The sequence below is a fragment of the Cannabis sativa genome, chromosome 2 (assembly GCF_029168945.1).
Source record: "Cannabis sativa cultivar Pink pepper isolate KNU-18-1 chromosome 2, ASM2916894v1, whole genome shotgun sequence".
Taxonomy (NCBI): Eukaryota; Viridiplantae; Streptophyta; class Magnoliopsida; order Rosales; family Cannabaceae; genus Cannabis; species Cannabis sativa.
Genome location: NC_083602.1, coordinates 58788621 through 58809104, shown reverse-complemented (window position 1 = coordinate 58809104; position 20484 = coordinate 58788621). Strand labels below are relative to the sequence as shown.

The 20484-nt window shown below is 33.5% G+C and overlaps 3 protein-coding genes across 10 annotated transcripts; 2 read left to right on the top strand and 1 right to left on the bottom strand.

The window, feature by feature from the left end:
• Positions 1-1240: 1240 nt before the first annotated feature.
• On the top strand, positions 1241-6296 carry LOC115719253 (phosphomethylpyrimidine synthase, chloroplastic). 4 transcript variants are annotated; one of them, XR_004012137.2, is made up of 7 exons: positions 1347-1504; positions 2603-2897; positions 3090-3217; positions 3753-4579; positions 4679-5352; positions 5712-5815; positions 5968-6296. XR_004012137.2 is itself a non-coding variant. In XM_030648215.2 (6 exons), exons 2-6 carry the CDS (start codon positions 2605-2607, stop codon positions 5722-5724), a joined length of 1935 nt encoding a protein of 644 aa, XP_030504075.1. In that variant the 5' UTR covers positions 1241-1504; positions 2603-2604; the 3' UTR covers positions 5725-5916. The 4 variants fall into 4 exon arrangements, 2 of the variants coding, with proteins under 2 accessions (XP_030504075.1, XP_030504076.1); XR_009686323.1 differs by having other exon boundaries at positions 1348-1504; positions 4679-5358; XM_030648215.2 differs by lacking the exon at positions 5968-6296 and having other exon boundaries at positions 1241-1504; positions 5712-5916.
• Positions 6297-13662: 7366 nt separating this feature from the next.
• Positions 13663-15713, bottom strand: LOC115719446 (large ribosomal subunit protein uL4c). 5 transcript variants are annotated; one of them, XM_030648502.2, is made up of 3 exons: positions 14759-15694; positions 14287-14347; positions 13663-14029 (listed from the first exon to the last, which is right to left on the bottom strand). In XM_030648502.2, the coding sequence occupies exons 1-2, from the start codon at positions 15615-15617 to the stop codon at positions 14310-14312; spliced, it is 897 nt and encodes a 298-aa protein (XP_030504362.2). In that variant the 5' UTR covers positions 15618-15694; the 3' UTR covers positions 13663-14029; positions 14287-14309. The 5 variants fall into 5 exon arrangements, with proteins under 5 accessions (XP_030504362.2, XP_030504359.2, XP_030504360.2 ...); XM_030648499.2 differs by having other exon boundaries at positions 14261-14353; positions 14759-15693; XM_030648500.2 differs by having other exon boundaries at positions 14287-14353; positions 14759-15693.
• A 1587-nt stretch (positions 15714-17300) lies between these two features.
• Positions 17301-19994, top strand: LOC133034403 (uncharacterized). The gene is made up of 5 exons (XM_061109484.1): positions 17301-17641; positions 17752-17755; positions 17999-18913; positions 19244-19761; positions 19853-19994. The coding sequence occupies exons 1-5, from the start codon at positions 17301-17303 to the stop codon at positions 19992-19994; spliced, it is 1920 nt and encodes a 639-aa protein (XP_060965467.1).
• Positions 19995-20484: the final 490 nt, after the last annotated feature.

Genomic DNA, 20484 nt, shown 5'->3' with positions numbered 1-20484 from the left:
CCTTAAGGCCCTTAACAAAGCTGCCTTCTAAGATGTACTCCGGCACCCCTGGTAATCTCGACGCCGCCGCCTCCCAACGGAGTCTATAGTCGCGAACAGTGGTGGTCTGTGTAACTGACAACAACTCTTCCAACAAGGACCCAATCTGAGCTGATCTAAACCTCTACAATACCATATGTTTGAGAACGGTCCATGATGTAATCGGCCGTCTCTGATTTTCCCATTGAAACCAGGTCAAAGCATCCCCATCCAAGCCGATTATGGCTGTTTCCAACATAAGTGGTTCAGTTAGACGAAAAAGAAGAAAATACCTCTCTGCCTGATAGATCCATCCTTCTGGGTTGGAGCATGAAAACACAGGTAAATCCATTTTCGGAGGGCGTGGATCGGTGCCGGTTTGAGCGGCTTCGGCGATGACGACGATGCATTTCTGGGCATCTCTTGGGGTTGCTGATCGCTGCTGGAAAGGGTTGTCTCTACCGGTGTTTTACCCGCGGCAAGGAAACGGGTCATCTGAGCCAACAACAACTCCGGTAGCCGCTGCACTTCCGCCCGAGTCTCCGAAACCTCCTTGCCCAGTTGCAATTTCACTTCCGCCATCTCCTGTTGGACCTCGGCTCGAAGAGCTTCCAATCGTTCATCTGCTACTTCCATCGTCGCATCCCTCTTAGGCCCCATGATCTTGCTCTGATACCAATTTGATAGGAACTCCCTGTCAAATTGAGATCAAAACCAGAAAAGAAAAAAAGAAGAAGAAGAAGAGTAGAGCAAATTGAAGAAAATGGTAGATCTGCCTTTGATTAATTCCCAGGAATTTTAGAGCCTCGTTCTCTCCAAGTACAACTGAAAATACAAAATAAAACTCTTCACACCCCACACTGATTTTCCCCCAACTTATTACTAAACCGAGTGTATCTTAAGTCACTCACACCCAAGCAAAACTCAAATAACAGTCAGCAAAAGCCTAATCTGATGTGATGTTAATCATATTTTCCTTTTTACCCCTACGAGCATACACATAAGTCAAAGGTGGCCTATCAACGGATTAACTCGACCAAATCGACAAAAATTATTGGCGGATTATATTTTTTTTATTAGACAGGTTACAATTAGATATTTATAACCCGACATTTATATTAAATTAGTAAAAATAATTTATAACCTGACCAAACCTATTGATACACTGAGAGCAAACGTTTCATAAGATTAACTAAGTAGCTATATAGATAGAGAGTAGAGTAGGTGTGGGGTCAAAGGATGGAATCCCGTCTCTCGGAAATCATGAAAGCCACGGTGGCGAAACGCTTTTTGTAATTTTTTGTCGTCATCCTGGAAGAAAACAGTCCACCTGAGCCTGACACCCGATATATAAAATCCTAAAAAATCTTCTTAGTGGTGTAGCCAGCCACTACTCTTTCTTTACAACCTTTTCTACTGAAACAAGATAAGAGTCCAAAGCCTTGTGTACCACCAGTAATCTCTTTCTCTTCTTCCTCTTCTTCGTGTAAGCGATCGATCTCTTTCTTCTCGAATATGTATTTCAGGATGTGAAACTGAAATTTGTTTCTCATTTCTGTTTGGTTGCCTCGAAAGTTGACGAAAATATATGTGACAATTTAGTTGTTTTTTTCTTTTTCTTTTTGTTGATGAAAGCTCATGATTGAATTTTATTTTGATTTTGCCGTTAACTCTTGCTCATTGAGCTACCTAGCGGAGTTTTATACGCATATTTAATCTGAAATGTTTATTTTGTTAATATTGAATAGAATCATTTACGTTTTGCATTTAAATAGTGAAGTGTTACGATCTCTCTATATATCTTTTGCGCTTAAATTGTTTGTTTACTCACGGATGATGAAATTATATCTTCGTGCTACCGTACCATTTAAATATAGATTAGCTGGACAGAAGTTTACTTACTGTTTTCTTGTGAAGTTCTCAACCATTTGTTGTTCTTTCAGTGTATCTTGATAAACGCTTGAATTCATTTTTGCTTACAATGTATTTATATGTATAGAATTATATATTTTTTTTTCTATTGTGTATTCTTCTATGTAAGATGAAAATTATATATTTTTAGAGGGAAAAAGCTATAGTTTGTGTTAGAGTTATGATTTGCCAATACAAAAATATTTGTGTATCAATTAATATTGTTTTAGGCTAGCTCAAAAGGGAGGATGAGTGATCAGAGTACAGTAAATATGTCTTAATAAGAAGAGAAAAATATTTCATACATTACTACATGGCTGGTTCTTCTAGAAAGGCTCCGGTATGGTGCAATGTTGTGGAGTTCTGTTTTCACATTTGAAACTTGGTTTTTTTTTCCTTTCTTTTTTTGGTCGAGTAAGAAGAATGTCAAATAACTCAATGATATAGAGCACAATGGTAATCCATAATTCAACAGTAGACCATGACTTAAGAGTATTTAGTGATTCTTTATTTATTTTTATTTTTTGTACAAGCTCAAAATTTATTACACGATGGAAGTTCAAATTTTTATGAAGCATAGTCTCTTTGTTGTAATTGCTATACATGCAGCTTACTATTCTGCATTCATAAATTAATCTTAGTATATAATCTCTCATTACTTGCTCCACTGTAGAGATGGCATCAGTTCATAGTGCCCTGACATCAGTTGTGTTCAAGAATGGAAACCATTCTTCTCCAAAAAAGTTCCCAAGTAGTTCCTTCTTACCTGGATTTGATATTATGGGGCGTGTTTCATGTCCACATAAAAGGGAAATGTCAGGCCCTAGAGCCACATTAACCTTTGATCCCCCAACAACCAATGAGGGTAAGGACAAACAAAGGAAGCATACAGTTGATCCCGCTTCTCCTGATTTTCTGCCACTTCCATCCTTTGAACAATGTTTTCCAAAGAGCACAAAAGAACAAAGGTCTGATAGTACTTTTTACGACAATTACTTGCGTTGGTCATGTGTGAACATTTAAATTATTTCAAACCAAAAATAAGTAAAAAAATAATTACTTGATTGATGTTTATTATTTTGTTTATTGCGATATACCCTTCAAAGCACTGAACTCAGATATATATGTTACTAATGAACTTGTCACTATCCATAAAACAGGGAAGTTATCCATGAACAAACTGGCCATGTACTTAAAGTTCCATTTCGACGTGTCCACCTTTCTGGGGATGAACCTCATTTTGATACCTATGATACCAGTGGTCTTCAAAACATTGACCCACGTGTTGGTATGCAAATTTATTTTCATATATTTTCTTTTTCATCTTGGTGTCTGTGCGCTTCATATTTCAGTATGTGGTACTTGCATTTGCCTATATTATACCCCACTGCTAACACACACTCATACTATATTCATTGATTCAAAAGTTAGACATTAGTTTTGGTCCATGCTATTATGTTTTAAGGAGACAGATATTCAGACCAAATTATTTTAATTATTGAGTCTTACTGCACAAAATGAACTTGGCAATTTCCAGAAGTGAATTACCTGATTTGTTTGGTAATATAAATAGTAAATAATGTCCAACTTAGTCACACATGCTGTCTTTAAATGCTCACTACAAGTTTAAAAAAATTTGAATTATATAAAAGAAGTAATTCTCTCATCTTTGAATGGTTCTGTTAGACACTTGGAATTCTAAGATAATCTGATTCGGCATTTAGTCATAAAACCATTTCATTTCACTTGACTAAACTAGATTCTTGTCTTTGGAGCTCAAAATAGCTTTATAATTCATTTGTTTTGTTCACATTGTCAAATAGGACTCCCTAAATTACGTAAAGATTGGATCAACAAGCGTGAAAAATTAGGTGCACCTAGATACACCCAAATGTACTATGCTAAGCAGGGAATCATAACTGAGGAAATGTTATATTGTGCCACTCGTGAGAATCTTGACCCTGAGTTTGTGAGGTCAGAAGTTGCTCGTGGGCGGGCAATCATCCCATCCAATAAGAAGCACTTGGAGCTGGAGCCGATGATAGTGGGAAGAAAATTTTTGGTCAAAGTTAATGCAAACATTGGGAACTCTGCTGTTGCAAGCTCCATTGAAGAGGAAGTTTACAAAGTCCAGTGGGCAACCATGTGGGGTGCTGACACTGTCATGGATCTCTCTACAGGTCGCCATATCCATGAGACTCGTGAATGGATTCTCAGGAACTCTGCTGTACCAGTAGGGACTGTACCAATTTATCAAGCACTCGAAAAAGTGAATGGAATTGCAGAAAATCTAAACTGGGAAGTGTTCAGAGACACCCTTATTGAACAAGCTGAGCAGGGTGTCGATTACTTCACTATCCATGCTGGAGTACTACTAAGGTATATTCCACTAACAGCAAAGCGCATGACAGGAATTGTTTCACGTGGAGGATCCATTCATGCAAAATGGTGTCTTGCTTATCACAAAGAGAATTTTGCTTATGAGCACTGGGATGACATTCTCGACATCTGTAATCAGTATGATGTGGCCTTGTCAATTGGTGATGGGCTGAGACCTGGGTCTATATATGATGCCAATGACACTGCTCAATTCGCAGAGCTTTTAACTCAGGGAGAACTGACTCGCAGAGCATGGGAAAAGGATGTACAGGTAATGGATGAACATTTGTCCTCACAAGGTTTACATATCTTTTAACAAAAGCAAACTGTGTTTACTTTTATACTGTTTTTATTTTAATTGGATTTTCAGGTAATGAATGAAGGGCCTGGACATGTTCCCATGCATAAGATTCCTGAAAACATGCAGAAACAGCTAGAATGGTGTAATGAAGCACCTTTCTACACCCTTGGTCCTTTAACAACAGATATCGCTCCTGGATATGATCACATTACCTCTGCCATTGGTGCGGCCAACATAGGTGCTCTGGGCACTGCACTTCTCTGTTATGTCACTCCCAAAGAACACCTTGGGTTGCCCAATCGTGATGATGTGAAGGCTGGGGTCATAGCATATAAGATAGCTGCCCATGCAGCTGATTTAGCCAAACAACATCCGTATGCTCAAGCCTGGGATGATGCATTAAGTAAGGCAAGATTTGAGTTCCGGTGGATGGACCAGTTTGCTTTGTCACTGGACCCAATGACTGCTATGTCCTTCCATGATGAGACCTTGCCATCGGATGGTGCTAAGGTAGCTCATTTCTGCTCCATGTGTGGGCCAAAATTCTGCTCTATGAAGATAACTGAAGATGTGAGGAAATATGCTGAGGAGCACGGCTATGGGACTGAGGAAGCTGTGCAGCGAGGAATGGATGCTATGAGTGCTGAGTTTTTGTCTGCTAAGAAAACTATTAGCGGGGAACAACATGGTGAGATTGGTGGAGAAATCTACTTGCCTGAGAGCTATGTCAAATCCGCAGAGAGGTGAAGGTCAGTCTTTTTTTCTTTGTATACGGTTTTCCTTCTTATTCTCATGTCACATGATTGTATGTAGACGTGAATGGTTCTAATAAAATAATCGAAGTCTGTAATCCAAGAGCCAAAGATAAGATTTGTAACGTCGCATTAAGCTCTGGCCGAACATTTGTAATTTCTTTAGTTTTAATTTATCATTGTAGAGACCTTCACTGAATCCTGATGTATTAAAATTGTTTTCTACAGTGTAATTGATTCTCTTAGTGAATCTTCAATCTTTTCTTACAATGTTCGTTGCTTGAACTTCATTTATTTGTTTTACTTAAAAGGAGGTCTTATATTGGGTTGGGTTGGTTTATATTTTGCAGGAACATTGAATGAAAGGAAGCACATTGACAAGTTTGGACGCTTAAACAGCATGTTCAGCAGATCGAGATCGCGTTATTGGGGTTGTTTTAATGTTCGTGCTATGGTATAGAACGTAGCTTGGTGTTTGAAACTTTTCTAAAGACATTATTTATGTGTTCTACCTCAATGCGTCAGTAATAAAACAAATTTGCTTTCTTGTTTTAAGTGATTATATTTTTTCTGTGTTTGATTCCACTAACATAAGAGACGCACCAGGGGTGCCTGAGTCTGCTTCGCAATAGCTAAATTGGCCAGCGGGGCAGGCAGGTCAGGCTGAGATAGTCCCTTTGAACCTGAACAGGATTATACCTGCGTAGGGAGTGTGCATGTTATTTTCCTGTTTTATTGTACAGGAAGAGAGAGAGACCTGTGATGTGATCCATGGTCCGAGAAACCCGACAACATAATGGCCGGATGAACTGCGTTTATCTGTGCTTATGGTAAGGATTACATCGTAATTGAGTGAGTGATCCTTCTTATCTTAATATGTGCTATTACAAGCTCTACTAAGCACGAAAAACACTAAAGTACCCTTTCACCGTGGCCTTTCGCTGGAGTAACTATTATCATTTTTCAATCCCTAATGATACGGTGAAACCTGTATTCATATTAAAAAAAAAAAAAAGGTAAATAGTAGCATAAGTACTTAAAATTTTAGGTTTGTGAGCGGCATAAATTTAATAATTTTTTTTGGTGGCATAAGTACCCAATGTTTATAAAACTGTAATTTTCTTTCAGTTTCATCAGTACAGACTCTGTTATTGTCTTAAACAGGACACATATAAGACTCAAATTTTAGATTATTTGGTCTGGACGAAAAAATATGTAGTTTCAGTTACTTCTAATTTTTTTTAAAAAAATTTAAAACGGAGCCTGTACTGACGAAAATAGAGAAAAGTTACAATTTTACAAACATTGAGTACTTATGCCACTAAAAAAAATCATTAGGTTTATGCCACTTACAAACTCAAAACTTTGGGTACTTGTGCCGCTATTTACCAAAAAAAAAATTATATGATTCAATGAATGAAACCAATCCTCAAATTACATAGAGTAGGCTATTAAATACACAAAAAAACAAAAAAAATATATAAAAAATACGATTTCACGGAATTTTAAATATTTTTTACGATTTTTTTTAGTCATTTTATGTTGCACTATTGTTAATTTGTTGTTGATTTTTTGTTATATTTATGTTATTTAGATGTTATTTTCATGTTACTTTTAGGTAATTTTTTTGTTGTTTTCGTGTTGTCTATATGGAAAATTGTAAAAATATATATAAAAAAAAATCTTTAGACGTAAAAATATAATTTTTTTACAAAAAAATTAATGTCTTATGTAATTATTCCTTTTTTTTATGTGTTCTATTCTTTGTAATACAGTAGAACTTCTATTTAAGAGTACTAGAATAGCTTCTAATTTGTTATAAAAAAAAAATCAAATCCTAATTTGAACCAGTTATAAATAAGAATAACCTCTAAGTTGTAATTAGTTATACATTTCCCAAGTCTCGTATTATTAAAGTATACCTCTATACAATAATAATTAGATCTTAATAAAATATATACATAAATTTTGTAAATTTATTTATGTAAAATTAATAATTTTATTCTAAATTATAATACATGTATAAATTTATTTAAAAATAATTCTATTATGATATAGTATTAATGATTGTTTATTGTTAGTATTGTTACATTGATATATTTTGGTATTTTGATTTTTTTTCAAGTATAACTCTAGGGAAATTTACATGGTATACTAACTTTTGCCATTTTTTTACAAAAATACTGCCAGGCGGTATTTTTTACTTTTGTACTGTGTTTTTTTATAAGTTTCATACTGCAGTATACTATGTTAAGTTTTCACTGGTGTTCTACTGGTGTTTTACTAGTGTTCTACTGTTGTTTTGAGTTGTTCTGTTTTGTGTTTTACTAGTGTTTTATAAAAGCACAATATTTTTGAAAAAATTTCCGTGTGACAGTATTTTTGTAAAAGTTAACCCAAATTCCAGTAATTTTATAAATTTTCCTAACTCGGTATTTAGTTATAACTTGTCAATTAGAATATAATGTACTTAATTTCAAATGTATTCTTAGATAGAAGTTCTACTATATAGAGAAAGTATAAGAAACATTTTTACATTTTATAATTGAATGAAACCTTCTCCTCCAATTAACCAAGAAATTTCATTACCGGATTACCCGAATCTCATTACTCCATGAGGTGTATTCTAATTATAGGGAATATTGTAGGAAAACAATTATGTTTGGTTGTGTACAATTATATTTAATCAGATTTTTGTTAATGGAAGGACATTATTTAGTAAGATAATTTTATATATTATTTTAAAATTTTAAAATAAATTAAAAAATGATTTTTTATTAATGTATTTTAAGTTAATTATACATCAAAATAAAATAATTAAAATAAATACAAAATACAAAATATCATTGTATTTTTACTAATTAAAATAAATATTTATATATTTTAAAATAAATATTTATATATAAATATAAAATAATTTTTTATTAATGTATTTTAAGTTAAGTAAATACAAAATATCATTGTATTTTTATTAATTAAAATAAATATTTATATATAAAATATTTATATATTTTTTTTGACAAAGTGATTAAAATCACTAATGAATTTGCAAGACGTAAACTTTTTTTAAGATATCTGATTGTCTAGCCAAAAAATATGCTTAGTCAAATCGAAGACCAAAAAAAAAAAAAGATTGCGAACCATCATTTGACAGAACTATCCTCGAAAAATTTAGACAATACACTTATAACAACAACATCTTATCCAAGTTCAATATCGGTCCAGGCCGATGTATACTCCATACATCCAATCCAAGCTTACTTTACCAATGTCCTGGAAATGACAAAGCACTTATCCAAGGTGCAAGTAAATTACATTGTTGATTATCATATCAATGGAAATCTTGTGTACTGATAAATCGCAGGACTTTATTTAATAACATAATCTTGATTACTTTTCACTATGTAGACAACACAGTAATCAGGAATACTAATGTGATAAGAATTTAGATGAATTTATAAATCAAACAAATGATCATGAAATAAACATGTGAACCAAATAATACATTAAACAAGTAATAGAATAAATCTTTTTTTTATTAATAAATGAATATTCAAGATTACATTGAAATAGAATTTTAGTTATGGCACAAAACCCAACACCAGCCACTCATGTTATAAAGCTCCCAAAATAAAAGTTGTAAGAATCATCTTCTCTGAGAAACTTTAACGAGTGAATCAAAGAGCTCAATGAACACAAACATGAGTTCATGTACACTCGGAATTCAGACAGATCTACTAATGGTCATTGTTGTGATATGAATAACTCTTTCATGATAAACGATGCGTTGATGAAAGATGTTATTACATATCGGTCCAGTCATGTCTAATCAAATTATACATGGTACCCTTACCTCATGTCTATCCACATATGTAATCCGAATCAAAATCATACACATTAGAGTATAGTTCATAGTAAACCGTACTTGGTAATTTCATATTAAAGATTCTATACTTTAATACACTACCGACTTGTTTATTCATATTGTATGATCTTAATTCTTTTGTACTACCTTACAAGATCATACCATCTCTATATGAAAATAAAATTTTCAGATATTTATTAAGTATACTTCGACAATTAAAATATTCATTTATCTTATAATTGTATTTAATATATTTTATAATATATTATCCATTTAATACTTGCTTTTAGGGTATAAACCCTAACAATTTTCCCTTGGCCCAGTGTCCAGGTTGGCATCATATGTCTACGTGGGCGCTGGATGTTAACCTAGGCCCTGGTATCAGAAAAACCTTCAGTAAAACAGCCATAACTCACTTAATATTGATCCAATTGACGCGATTCAATTTGCATTTCAATGCTCTATCAAATCATGTCTCACACCCCGATCGCAATTATGAAGATATCAAGTCCAAATTTTGTCCTCAAGAGAGTTGCAAATTTCAACTACAGCTAACCAAAATAGGTCCCACAGACGTGACTCAAGCTCCGTAAATTGACAACCATCCTCCAAAGTTAATTTCACCATTAGATCATCATCAAAAGTTAATATCTTAAAGGGCTTTTTTCATAAATGTACAACAAAAATAAAATAATTACAAAAAATGTGCAAAAAAATATTATTTGAAAAATTTAAACATTTTGAAAACTTATTACATAAAACCATACATTTTAATCATTAAATAATATAAATCATTAATGATAATCTAATAACCATAAATAGATTAATGTAATTAATGTTTGTAATATTATTTTATAATATATTATCCTTATGTTTATTATATTAATATTTTAAAAATTATTAGTAATAAAATATGTTTACTAAAATTCAAAATAAATAATTCCGTAAAATTAATTAAATAAATAATAAATAGTTTTATATAAAAAATAAATAAATTAAATATTTATTTTATTAAAAAATAAATGTTTATTATCTATTTTAGTATGAATTATTATAATTTAATAAGTTTTTTTTTCAATTAAATATAATATAAAAATTATAAACATTAATGTATATAAATATAAATCAATGTTTAAAATTACTAAAAATAAACATGACACACATAGAGTGATATAATAAACATATGTGAATATTATTATTTTGTTTATTAAATTAGTATGTTTAATAAATAGAAAACAAAATAAACATATATATACAAAGTATTTTATATTATTAGTATGTTTATTATAATTGTAAATATAAAAATAGACATAGCCAATTTATACTATACTAAAATAAATATATTTTCTTTCTATTGTTTCTATATATTCATTATTTTCTAATGAGTTAGTTAACAAATTTTATATTGAAATACAATTCTTACATCAAAAAATAAATAAACAAACATAACTTTATAAACTCCAAATATTATTTAATTAGAAAAAATAAACTAACACAAAAACTAAAAAAAAATAAACAATTTTTTTTATGTATATTATTTATTTTCTAAAAAATTATTAAAAAATAAATATGACACACATAGAGTGATATAATAAAGGGATTTTTTCAATAATATACTCAAAATACAAACTAATTACAAAAATACCTTCACAAATCTCATTTACAATAATACCTTGCCACATCTTCAAAAAATACCTTAATTCTAAATTAATATGCCTGAAACAAAATTAATCTTAAATTCTACTTTTTATTTTTAATTTAGCTGCATTTTCAAAACTTATCTTTTGGTTACTTACTTATAATGTTGATAAGAAACTAATTAGTTACTTTTACATAAAAAAAAAAAAAAAGAAAAAAATTCATTTTTATATCATATAATTTGAGATAGAATTTGGTTACCTCCAAAATTTATTTGTAAATATCTTAATAATTAATTAATTATTTTTAAGTTATATTATGGTATCTTATTATTTAAAATACATTTTGGTAACCTTAAAGTTTATTGAAAATAATGAGTTGTTATGTAATATAATAAGCCACCATTTTTATATACTAATTATTTTGTATACCTTCTGATACTTTGAAACCTGTGTGTTTTTTTTTTTAAATCATATTAAATTATTATGTTATTTTAAACTTTTATATTACTTTTTTTTTTAACAATATTTATGTTACATTCAAGTCTATTTAATAAACTAATAAATTATAATAACAATAATAAAAAAAACTCATGTAATTTAGTAAATTAAATTAATAAACATTTAAATTACTAATTATATACTTTAAAATTATATTTTTATTTACCTTTTAAGTTTATTGTAGAAACTAGTTAGTTTTTATATAATATAACAAGTAATTATAAAATAAAATAGTTTTATTTAGTATACTTCATAGTTTAAATATTGCTTAAATGTTGGTAAACTAAAAATAAAAGAAACTTTTAAAAAGAAAAACAAGAGAAAAAAATTGAAAGAAACTAATTAAAATGTTACCTTTGATTCCGTAGCAAAAAAGTATATGCTTCTCACATATTAAAATAATTATCTTAAAGAGTAAATCATAATAGTACAATTTTTGAGATCAAATAATTATTAGTGTAGCAAAAAAAAAAAAATTTAAATATAAAAAAAGAGAAGAAAGAGAAAATATTTTAAATCTAGATATATCAAATTATATGTACAGTTATTCCCATTCAAAAAAAATATATGTACAGTTACAACAAAAAAAAAATTATTGGTATAGGACAAGATAATTCATACAAACATTGAGATATATTGCAAAAAAATAAAAAAGCTATACTACAAAGATAAACCAATAACGTATGAATCAAACACAAAACTAATATTAATGAAAACGGTATAAATATAAGGGTAACTTTCATTATTTTAAAAGTCACGTTATTTGTGTAAATGAGATATATTTTAAGACTCTAGATGTAAATTTCCCTATAATAAACCTATGTGAATATTATTATTTTGTTTATTAAATTAATATGTTTAATTAATAGAAAATAAAATAAACACATATATAGATAGAAAATATTTTATATTATTGGTACGTTTATTATAATTGTAAACATAAGGTTCTATTGTTATTAACGATTGCGAGTTAATAAAGTTGCTAAGTTTATTCAAAAAAAAAAGTAATAAATATATATTTTTCTATTGTTTCAATATGTTGATTATTTTCTAATGAGTTAGTGAACGAATTTATCTATTAAAAAACAATTCTTACATCAAAAAATAAATAAACAAACATAACTTTATAAACTTCAAACATTATTTAATTAGAAAAAAATAAAATATAAATGGTAGATAAGTATATATGCATATAATTTACCTAATGGACACAAAATTATTTATGGAAAAAATCAATATTGAGAATCATATATTTTACAATAAATAAAAATGTGATAATATATCAACAAAATATAAACAAAAAAAAATTGCATACATTTGTAACACAAATAATAATAAAAAAAATACAAATAAAAAAAAAACACTTGTAAATAAATAAATAAAAAAAACACTAATCTTCTTATTATAATTTTTATAAACATAAATGTTTAAAATTTGAGTATATTGTATTTGAATAATAGTTTTATAGGGAAGAATTAAATAATGATTTAATCTAAATACAAACTTTCAATATTTGTAATAATAGTTGATTTTTAAAATTATATAAAAATATATAATTATTAATATGTATCATCATTCAATAACTATAATAATAAGTGATATAAATCAAATAATCAAATACTTACCATTTATATATTGTATAATAAATTGAAAATAATTTTCTTTATAATAGATAAAATGTATGATTATATGAAAATAAATTATTAGGCACATATATTGTAATAAAATTATATAATGTATACATTAGTGTAAATTGCCCTATCTTAAATGTATTTTTTCACATTTTTTGAATATTTTATTATTATTTTAATAAGACCTCCTTCCCTATAAAAAGAGAGCTCATTTAGTTTATTTTTCACATTTAGAAAAGTACCCGTAAGGTCAGAGCATGTCTCTACTTAGCTATTTTTTTGTAATCATTCTCGTGAGAATAAAAACTCAAAGTAAATGTAACTCTATTACTGTCGCAACACAAGAAATGAACTATTATAAATTCTTATGTGTGCTCTCTATTTCACTTAATTGCCTCTAACTTTCATCTCGTCTATACATACGGGCAAAATGGCTAAATTTCTGCATCAATAATAAATAATAACATTTATACCGTAAAAGGCTAATAACAAAAGCACTAATTCTGGTTAGAAAGTTAGTTAGCTTTAGTTAATCAGTTAGTTTGTTGTTTAAAGAATTGTTTCTGTTGCGTTTGTACACTGTAACTCAAGTATATAAATACAATAAAACCTCAGCTCAATAGCCAAGGTTTTTCCACAATTCAATTCTTGTCAACTTTTTTAAAGCTTCCTCATAAAATTCTCTTAACATCTTCAAAGGCAAATATATTTGTCCATTACCTGTAAATTAGTGTACGAATATACAAAAACAAAAGCTCTAGTTTCTCACTGTTTATATATCTTCAGCATTTTGTTCAAAACTATATTATATCTATAACAATTTTCGCCATTTGGTTGGTTGCTCGTATTTTTTTTTTAATTATTATTATTATTTTTTTGACATAAAAACATAGCCAAAAAATTACATTAAGATTCCCAACAAACATAACTACTGAAATTCTCAACTCTCCTCTCCTTTGTGCGTGAGTGTGCCTCTTTATATTTTGTTCCGCTCGCATTCAAGACAGATGAGAAATAAAATTATTAACAGCAGCCTGCAGAAGTAAAGCCAAACCACTCATATGCAAGGGGAGAAAGAACAAAGAACTGGGCAGTAGCTGGTCCAATTAGATACATTTGCATTTAAAAAGAAGAGAGAATTTGCAAAATGATACAAAATGAATGCACTGGAATCTACCAAAACCAGCCTCAGATTCTGAAAAAGATTTCAAAGGCTATACTAAATGCTTGTAACTTTATGCAGGGAAAGATGGAGACTATTTTACCAAGGGAAAAAAAATGTCACAGAAACCTGCATCTCTATGCTCCAAAATATTACTCGGCTGGTGCAGGGTTCTCATCCGCTGCAACTCCTGCATCTTAAGTCGAAAATAAAAAGTTGGTCAACAATAGAATGTACCAAGCTCATAAAATAACACCATTTCTCCTAGATAATGTAGTTACGTTCATAATGACACTACCTTAAAATAGTATGCGAGTCTTTATCTCATATATAGGAACAAAGAGTATATTAAGTGTAGGAAGTTTTATCAAATTTAAAAAGCAACCAAAACAGAAATCTGGCATAGACATAATCGCAATCAAGAATGAAGTCAAAACTAAATCAAACCAATGCCATCCATCTATGAGAACCATGAATCTAAGTTTTTAAATGCTAAATTATATATCCAATTAGTATATTAAGCAAGTAAATGACTGTAATTTCAGGCAACAAACTAATTCATTACTCAACAATGCTTGCAATTATCACATTTTTCCCTCACCTTCTTCTACTAGTTCAACTTCACCACCACCAGCTTCTTCTTCATCTCCTTCCTCGTCCTCAGCCTCAAAATCAACACCGTACCGACCATTCAAGTAATCAACCGCATCTTGAGTCAACACAAGCTTGTCCGCATTCAATATATCAAACAGGTTAAGGGTTCTCGGAGTCAACATCTTCAGTGTCCCAATATTCCGACTCGAAAGAACCACATTCTCACTCAGTTCCATAACCAAAAACATAGATTTCTGCTTGGGGTCGATACCCCATCTCTTCAACGCTTCAATGAAATCTTTCGTCTTCGGCTTCTCGAACTTATCCCCAAAATCCTCCACCACAATCGTGTTCACAGCGGCACTAGCCACCGCCGTCGAAATGGCCAACCTCTTCTCCTTCTTGTTGATCTTGATGCTCCAATCCCTGGGCTTGGGCCCAAACACGACCCCTCCACCGGGCCGTAGAGGAGTTCTTGTGGACCCTTGTCGGGCCCGGCCCGTTTTCTTCTGAGGATAAGGCTTCCTACCTCCACCCCTAACCTCAGCTCGGGTGAGGGTTGAGGCGGTACCACGACGCTTGTTCTGGAGGTCCGTAATGATTCCTCGGTGAACGACAGCGCGTGCTGTCTCCGGTGGTGCTGCCTTGACATCAAGGTAGGTCTCACCAATTTTTTCACCAGTGAAGGAGAGGATTGGTAGAGTGGCGAGCTCGGAGCTGATGGCCAGAGGCCTGGCGGTGGGCGTTTTGAGGGAATTGGGCTTGAAGGCGACGAGGGGTTTGAGGTTTTGGCGTTGGGAGGAGGTGAAGAAGACTGAAGAAGAGAAAAAAGAGAGGGAAGGTGGTGTTGTTACAGAAGTCGCCATTGGAAATCGGAATAATTACTGTTCTCTTCTTCTTCTTCTTAGATTGTTGTTGTTTTATCCACTCCTATCCGGTTTGCGGGAGATGATGTCAACACTCATGTAAGTATACAGCATGTCGTTCGCTGAAACGAATGTCGTTTTCTTATGACGAAGAAAACTACAAGTCGTTGAAACTAAGAAAGCTCTTAAATTGAAAAGGAAAATTTGACAATATATGCTTAAAAATAGCATATATTGTTTTAATATACTAGGTAAAAAAAATAAAAAGAATACTCTCCAATTAATTTTAATCCCAACTTTACCCTCCCAATTTCAAACTTTCACTCTCCCTCTAACTCTCGCTTTTCTCTCTCTCTCTCTCTCTCTCTCTCTCTCTCTCTCTCTCTCTCTCTCTCTCTCTCTCTCTCTCTCTCTCTCTCTCTCTCTCTCTCTCTCTCTCTCTCTCTCTCTCACGCAAACCAGACAACCCTCACCCCACTCACCGGACCACCCTCTCACTCACCGGACCACCCACGACACCCACCCCATTTCTTCTCCACTGACGGACCACCCCCTCACCACCCGACCCCAGCATCCAGAGGAAATCGCGAAACCCATCTCAGACGACATCGCGAACTCTTCGAAGAAGAAATCGTGAAACCCCAGACGAGATCGAGAAACCCCCATTCGCTAGCACCGGAGACGAGATCGAGAAACCCCCATTCGCGACACCCCCAAACGAAACCCAGATCCAAAACCATAAAAAAAGGTATTTTTCTAAACTTTTTTGTTGTTTCATTACTTTTTAATTGTTTGTGCTTCATTTTAAAGTAATGTAGTTAGTTTATGTTCAATTTGTTTGATTTTGTTTGAATTTCATTGTTTTGGTATATTTTCTGGTTTTTGTGCAAAATTTGCAACGTATCGCGACTATGTTCACGACATAACGCGATATCGTCTAGAAAAGTTGGGGATTTTCTGATAACCGTGGTTTTCACGACGTGTTGTCGATATACTAGCGACATAATTAGCGATATTGCATTTAGTACGAAGGTTTCATGATTTTTATCGACTTGTATGTGTGTTTGGCGACATGTTTGCGATATATTAGCGATATATAACAGTTATACATAGGACTAGTTTTGCATCCTCCTTTTTGTGTTTAGCGATTCATTAGCGATATATTAGCGACGTATTTGGCGATTTGATTAGGATCATGTTTAGCGATGTATAACGACATACAGCGACATGTTTCGCGACATACTTCTAACAAATTTGTTGACAATTTTGCAGATGGCTCCTGAACTTAAACTTCCAATTTCCTCTCATTTCACGGGACGTCTTACCTATCGGGGTACAGATAGGTTCAGATATATCAAGGCCAAGTTTACTGAGATGGATTTGGTTGAGACAGTGAAGGCTAGTCCTTTCGGACACTTTTGGGAAGCTGGAGAGTTAACTTTCTCCGGCGCGTTGGTCCACAGCCTCCTCTTACGAAAAATGAAAGTGGACACAGAAAAGGAGGATGAGGTTTGGTTTCATGTAGGGAGAAATGACATGAGATTCGGACGGATAGAGTTTGGACTCATTACTGGCTTACCTATGGGTAGTGCCCCTACAGACGAGGAAATACACGCCAAGTCCAACGACCATCTAGTTCGGACTTATTTTGAAGGGAAGAGTTCTGTTTAGTTGGACTCCCTTATGCTCCAACTTGAGAGGTGCGAAGATAAAGATGATGCCTACAAGCTTGGACTGATCGCTTTCATTGAAGGTGTATTAGTATCAAAGGAGGGCAATGTCCAAGTTTGGCCTGAGATGTTGAAGTTTGTTAACGATCTCGAATTCTTCTTTAAGTATCCGTGGGGCGAGCGCGCTTTTCGTAAGCTGATGGAGACATTAGGAAAGAATATGCAACATTACAAGGATAATGTTGACAAGAAGAAGGGGAAGAAGATTGCTCAGGAGGCAAAGTACACTGTTAGTGGCTATGTACCTGCCTTTCAGTACTGGGCATACGAAGCAATTGAGAAGTTGGGGAAGAAGTATGCCCACTGCAACGGGACCAAGTTCCCCATATGTTGAGCTGGAAAACATCGGAGGGCCAGCGGAAACAAGATGTCAAGGCAACCGACATTGCACTGTTATTCAACAGTCGGGTATGTTTCTTTACTGTTCAGTAATTTATTTAAATTTATTGAAAATGAACATTCGCGACATTGTTCGCGATGTGTTAGCGACATTATGCGATGTCGCAAAAGAAATTGCTGCATCGCTTATCGCGACATATGTCGCGACATGTTATCGACATGTCGCGACATTGTGCTGCTTTTTGCAATTATCATAATTTTTGACTTCTTTTCACAGTTTTTAATTATTCTGTGTTTTCTTTTTTGTTTCAGTTGGTGGTGAAGAAGTGCTTGTTTCCCCGGCCCAGTGAAGAGGCATACTTCAAGAGTATTAATGAGGGTAAAGCCCCTCTTTGCTTTGAGATGGACGTAGAACAAACGGTGGACGTTGATGGTACACAGGAGTCTGTGTTTGAAACTCAAGCGAAGACCATCAACGAGGCCGTGACAAAGGCAAATTTAGTTCCACCACCACCGGCACCTGAAGTACACGAGCCATCTACTTCAGCAGGTCCTTCTGCTCTAACCAGTACAACTGTGGACACTGACCTTGTAAAGAGGTTTGATAGCATTGAGGCCCGGCTGGAGAAGCTTGAGTCCCAGCAGGAAGCCGTCATGTTGGCACAGACGGGGTTAGTAAATAGCCATCTCAGTATGAGGCGGTCCTTCACAGAGAGTCAGAAAGATCTGAAGGAGACTCTACTGGCTAAGATGGACGAGTTGATGGCTATGGTAAAAGGAGCGCCCACACCTGGAGAGCCCACACCTGCACCGCAAAATGAGGAACAAGAGGCGAGTGATAACGAAGATGTCTTCCCAGAAGATTGGGAAGCAGATGATAACGAGGCACCGTCAACTCCATTGGAAGCAATTATCACGGCCATTGGGGATACACAATCACAGGACGAAGTCCTACTTCTACCTGGACCCCCAGAAAATGTGCCATTTGTGAGGAAGAGGAAGCCGCCAAAGTACTTGAACGACTACACTGCGGAAAAGAAAAAGAGGCGAGTTCTTCCAGAGAACGTAGACCCGGAGAGACCAGCAGACCGTAGATTGCTTCGTACGTTCAAGAGGTGGTTGATTGGAGACATTCCCAATGCCCGACCTAGGAATGTGCACACCGGTGTTGGCGATGTCAAGTTCTTCACAACTTTGTTTCTTAGGTCGGAGTGGCTTCACGATGATGTAAGTATTTAATCATTAATTAGTATTTTTGATTTTTTTTGCAACATTTTATTTTATTGTCGATGTGTTAGCGACAATGTCGCGACATTTTCGCGACATTGTTGCTGATACAGAAGTTTTTTCTTTCTGTTTTATTTGTCGACATGTCGCGACATTGTCACGACATTCTCGCGACATGGTCACTTTTTTTTGTACGTTCTGTTTAACGACATGTCGCGACATTGTCACGACATTGTCGCGACATTCGGCAAATTTATCTAACGACATTGTTCGCGACGTTTCGCGACTTTATTTACGACATTGATTAATCTTCTCTTTTTTTTTATGCAGCACATAGATGCCATATCACACTTGATGAGGAGGAGAGGCCATCATTTTCCAGAGTTGTACCCTCAGCCAAGTGTGATTTTGGACACAACACTTCCACAATTCCTCATAGGCATTTGGAGCTGCCAGACTGGTGACAAAAGTACGTTCGAATGGCCAGATGCAGTGAACCAGTACTATCTGGGTATGGAGAGCCGTTACATGCCATGTTGGAAGGATTTGAACTTCATATACTTCGTCATGTACTTCGATCATCAAAAACATTGGGTTGCTGTTGAGGTAGATATTGATATGTGGCAGATTCGGGTGTACGATAATGATTTATCATGCACCAGCGACGCACAGTTTGATGCCATCATGCTACCTTGGACTGAGTTGTTTCCACATCGGCTGAGGTCTACTGGCTATTATGATCAAGTGAACAACAACATTCTGAATGTGGACTTAGGGGACAGTAGCCAACTCAGATTAATACATGCTAGACGCATGCCAAGTGAGGTGGTTCCCCAAAGTAAAACAAGGTAATTGTTAATATAGTATATTATTATTTCATTTGCCATTACTCTTTAAATGCAGTTCAGTCTCTAAATGTGTTTGTTGTTAATTTTTCAGTGGTGATTGCGGGGTGTATGCACTTGAGTACATCGAACACCTAATGCTGAATCGGTCCTTGGACAACATTACAGACGATAGCATGAGAATGTTCAGAGATCGGTGGTGTGTAGACTTGTTTTATCAGAACTTAACTTGGTGAAATATAATTTACAAGGGTTGTAATTTTTTTGTATTTTAAGAACTCCATTACAATTGTACAAACATAGTGGCATAGTTGTTTTTAGTACTGTACAGTTTTTATATATGGAAAAGTGTTCAATTTTAAAATTTTTACTTACATGTCGCTACAAAATCGTTAACATGTCGTGTAATGTCGAAAAAATTTAGTTTCTGAGTGTTTGGTTTCATGTCGCTAAAGCACCGCGAACATGTCGTTAAAATGTCGATAGTAAAATCATGTTTTGACTCTTCAGTTGATGTCGTTAACATGTCGCAAATATGTCGCAAAACGTCGATACGAAAGACGTTTCCACATTAAATGGTAATTAATGTATGACATTTATTATCCCGCCTAACCAACTACTTCACTATGTCGATAACATGTCGCCCTGTGTCGTGACATGTCGCGAAAATTGCCCAGATTGCTTTGTGCATGACAAACATGTGTACAATTGTGTAATTCAATTTTT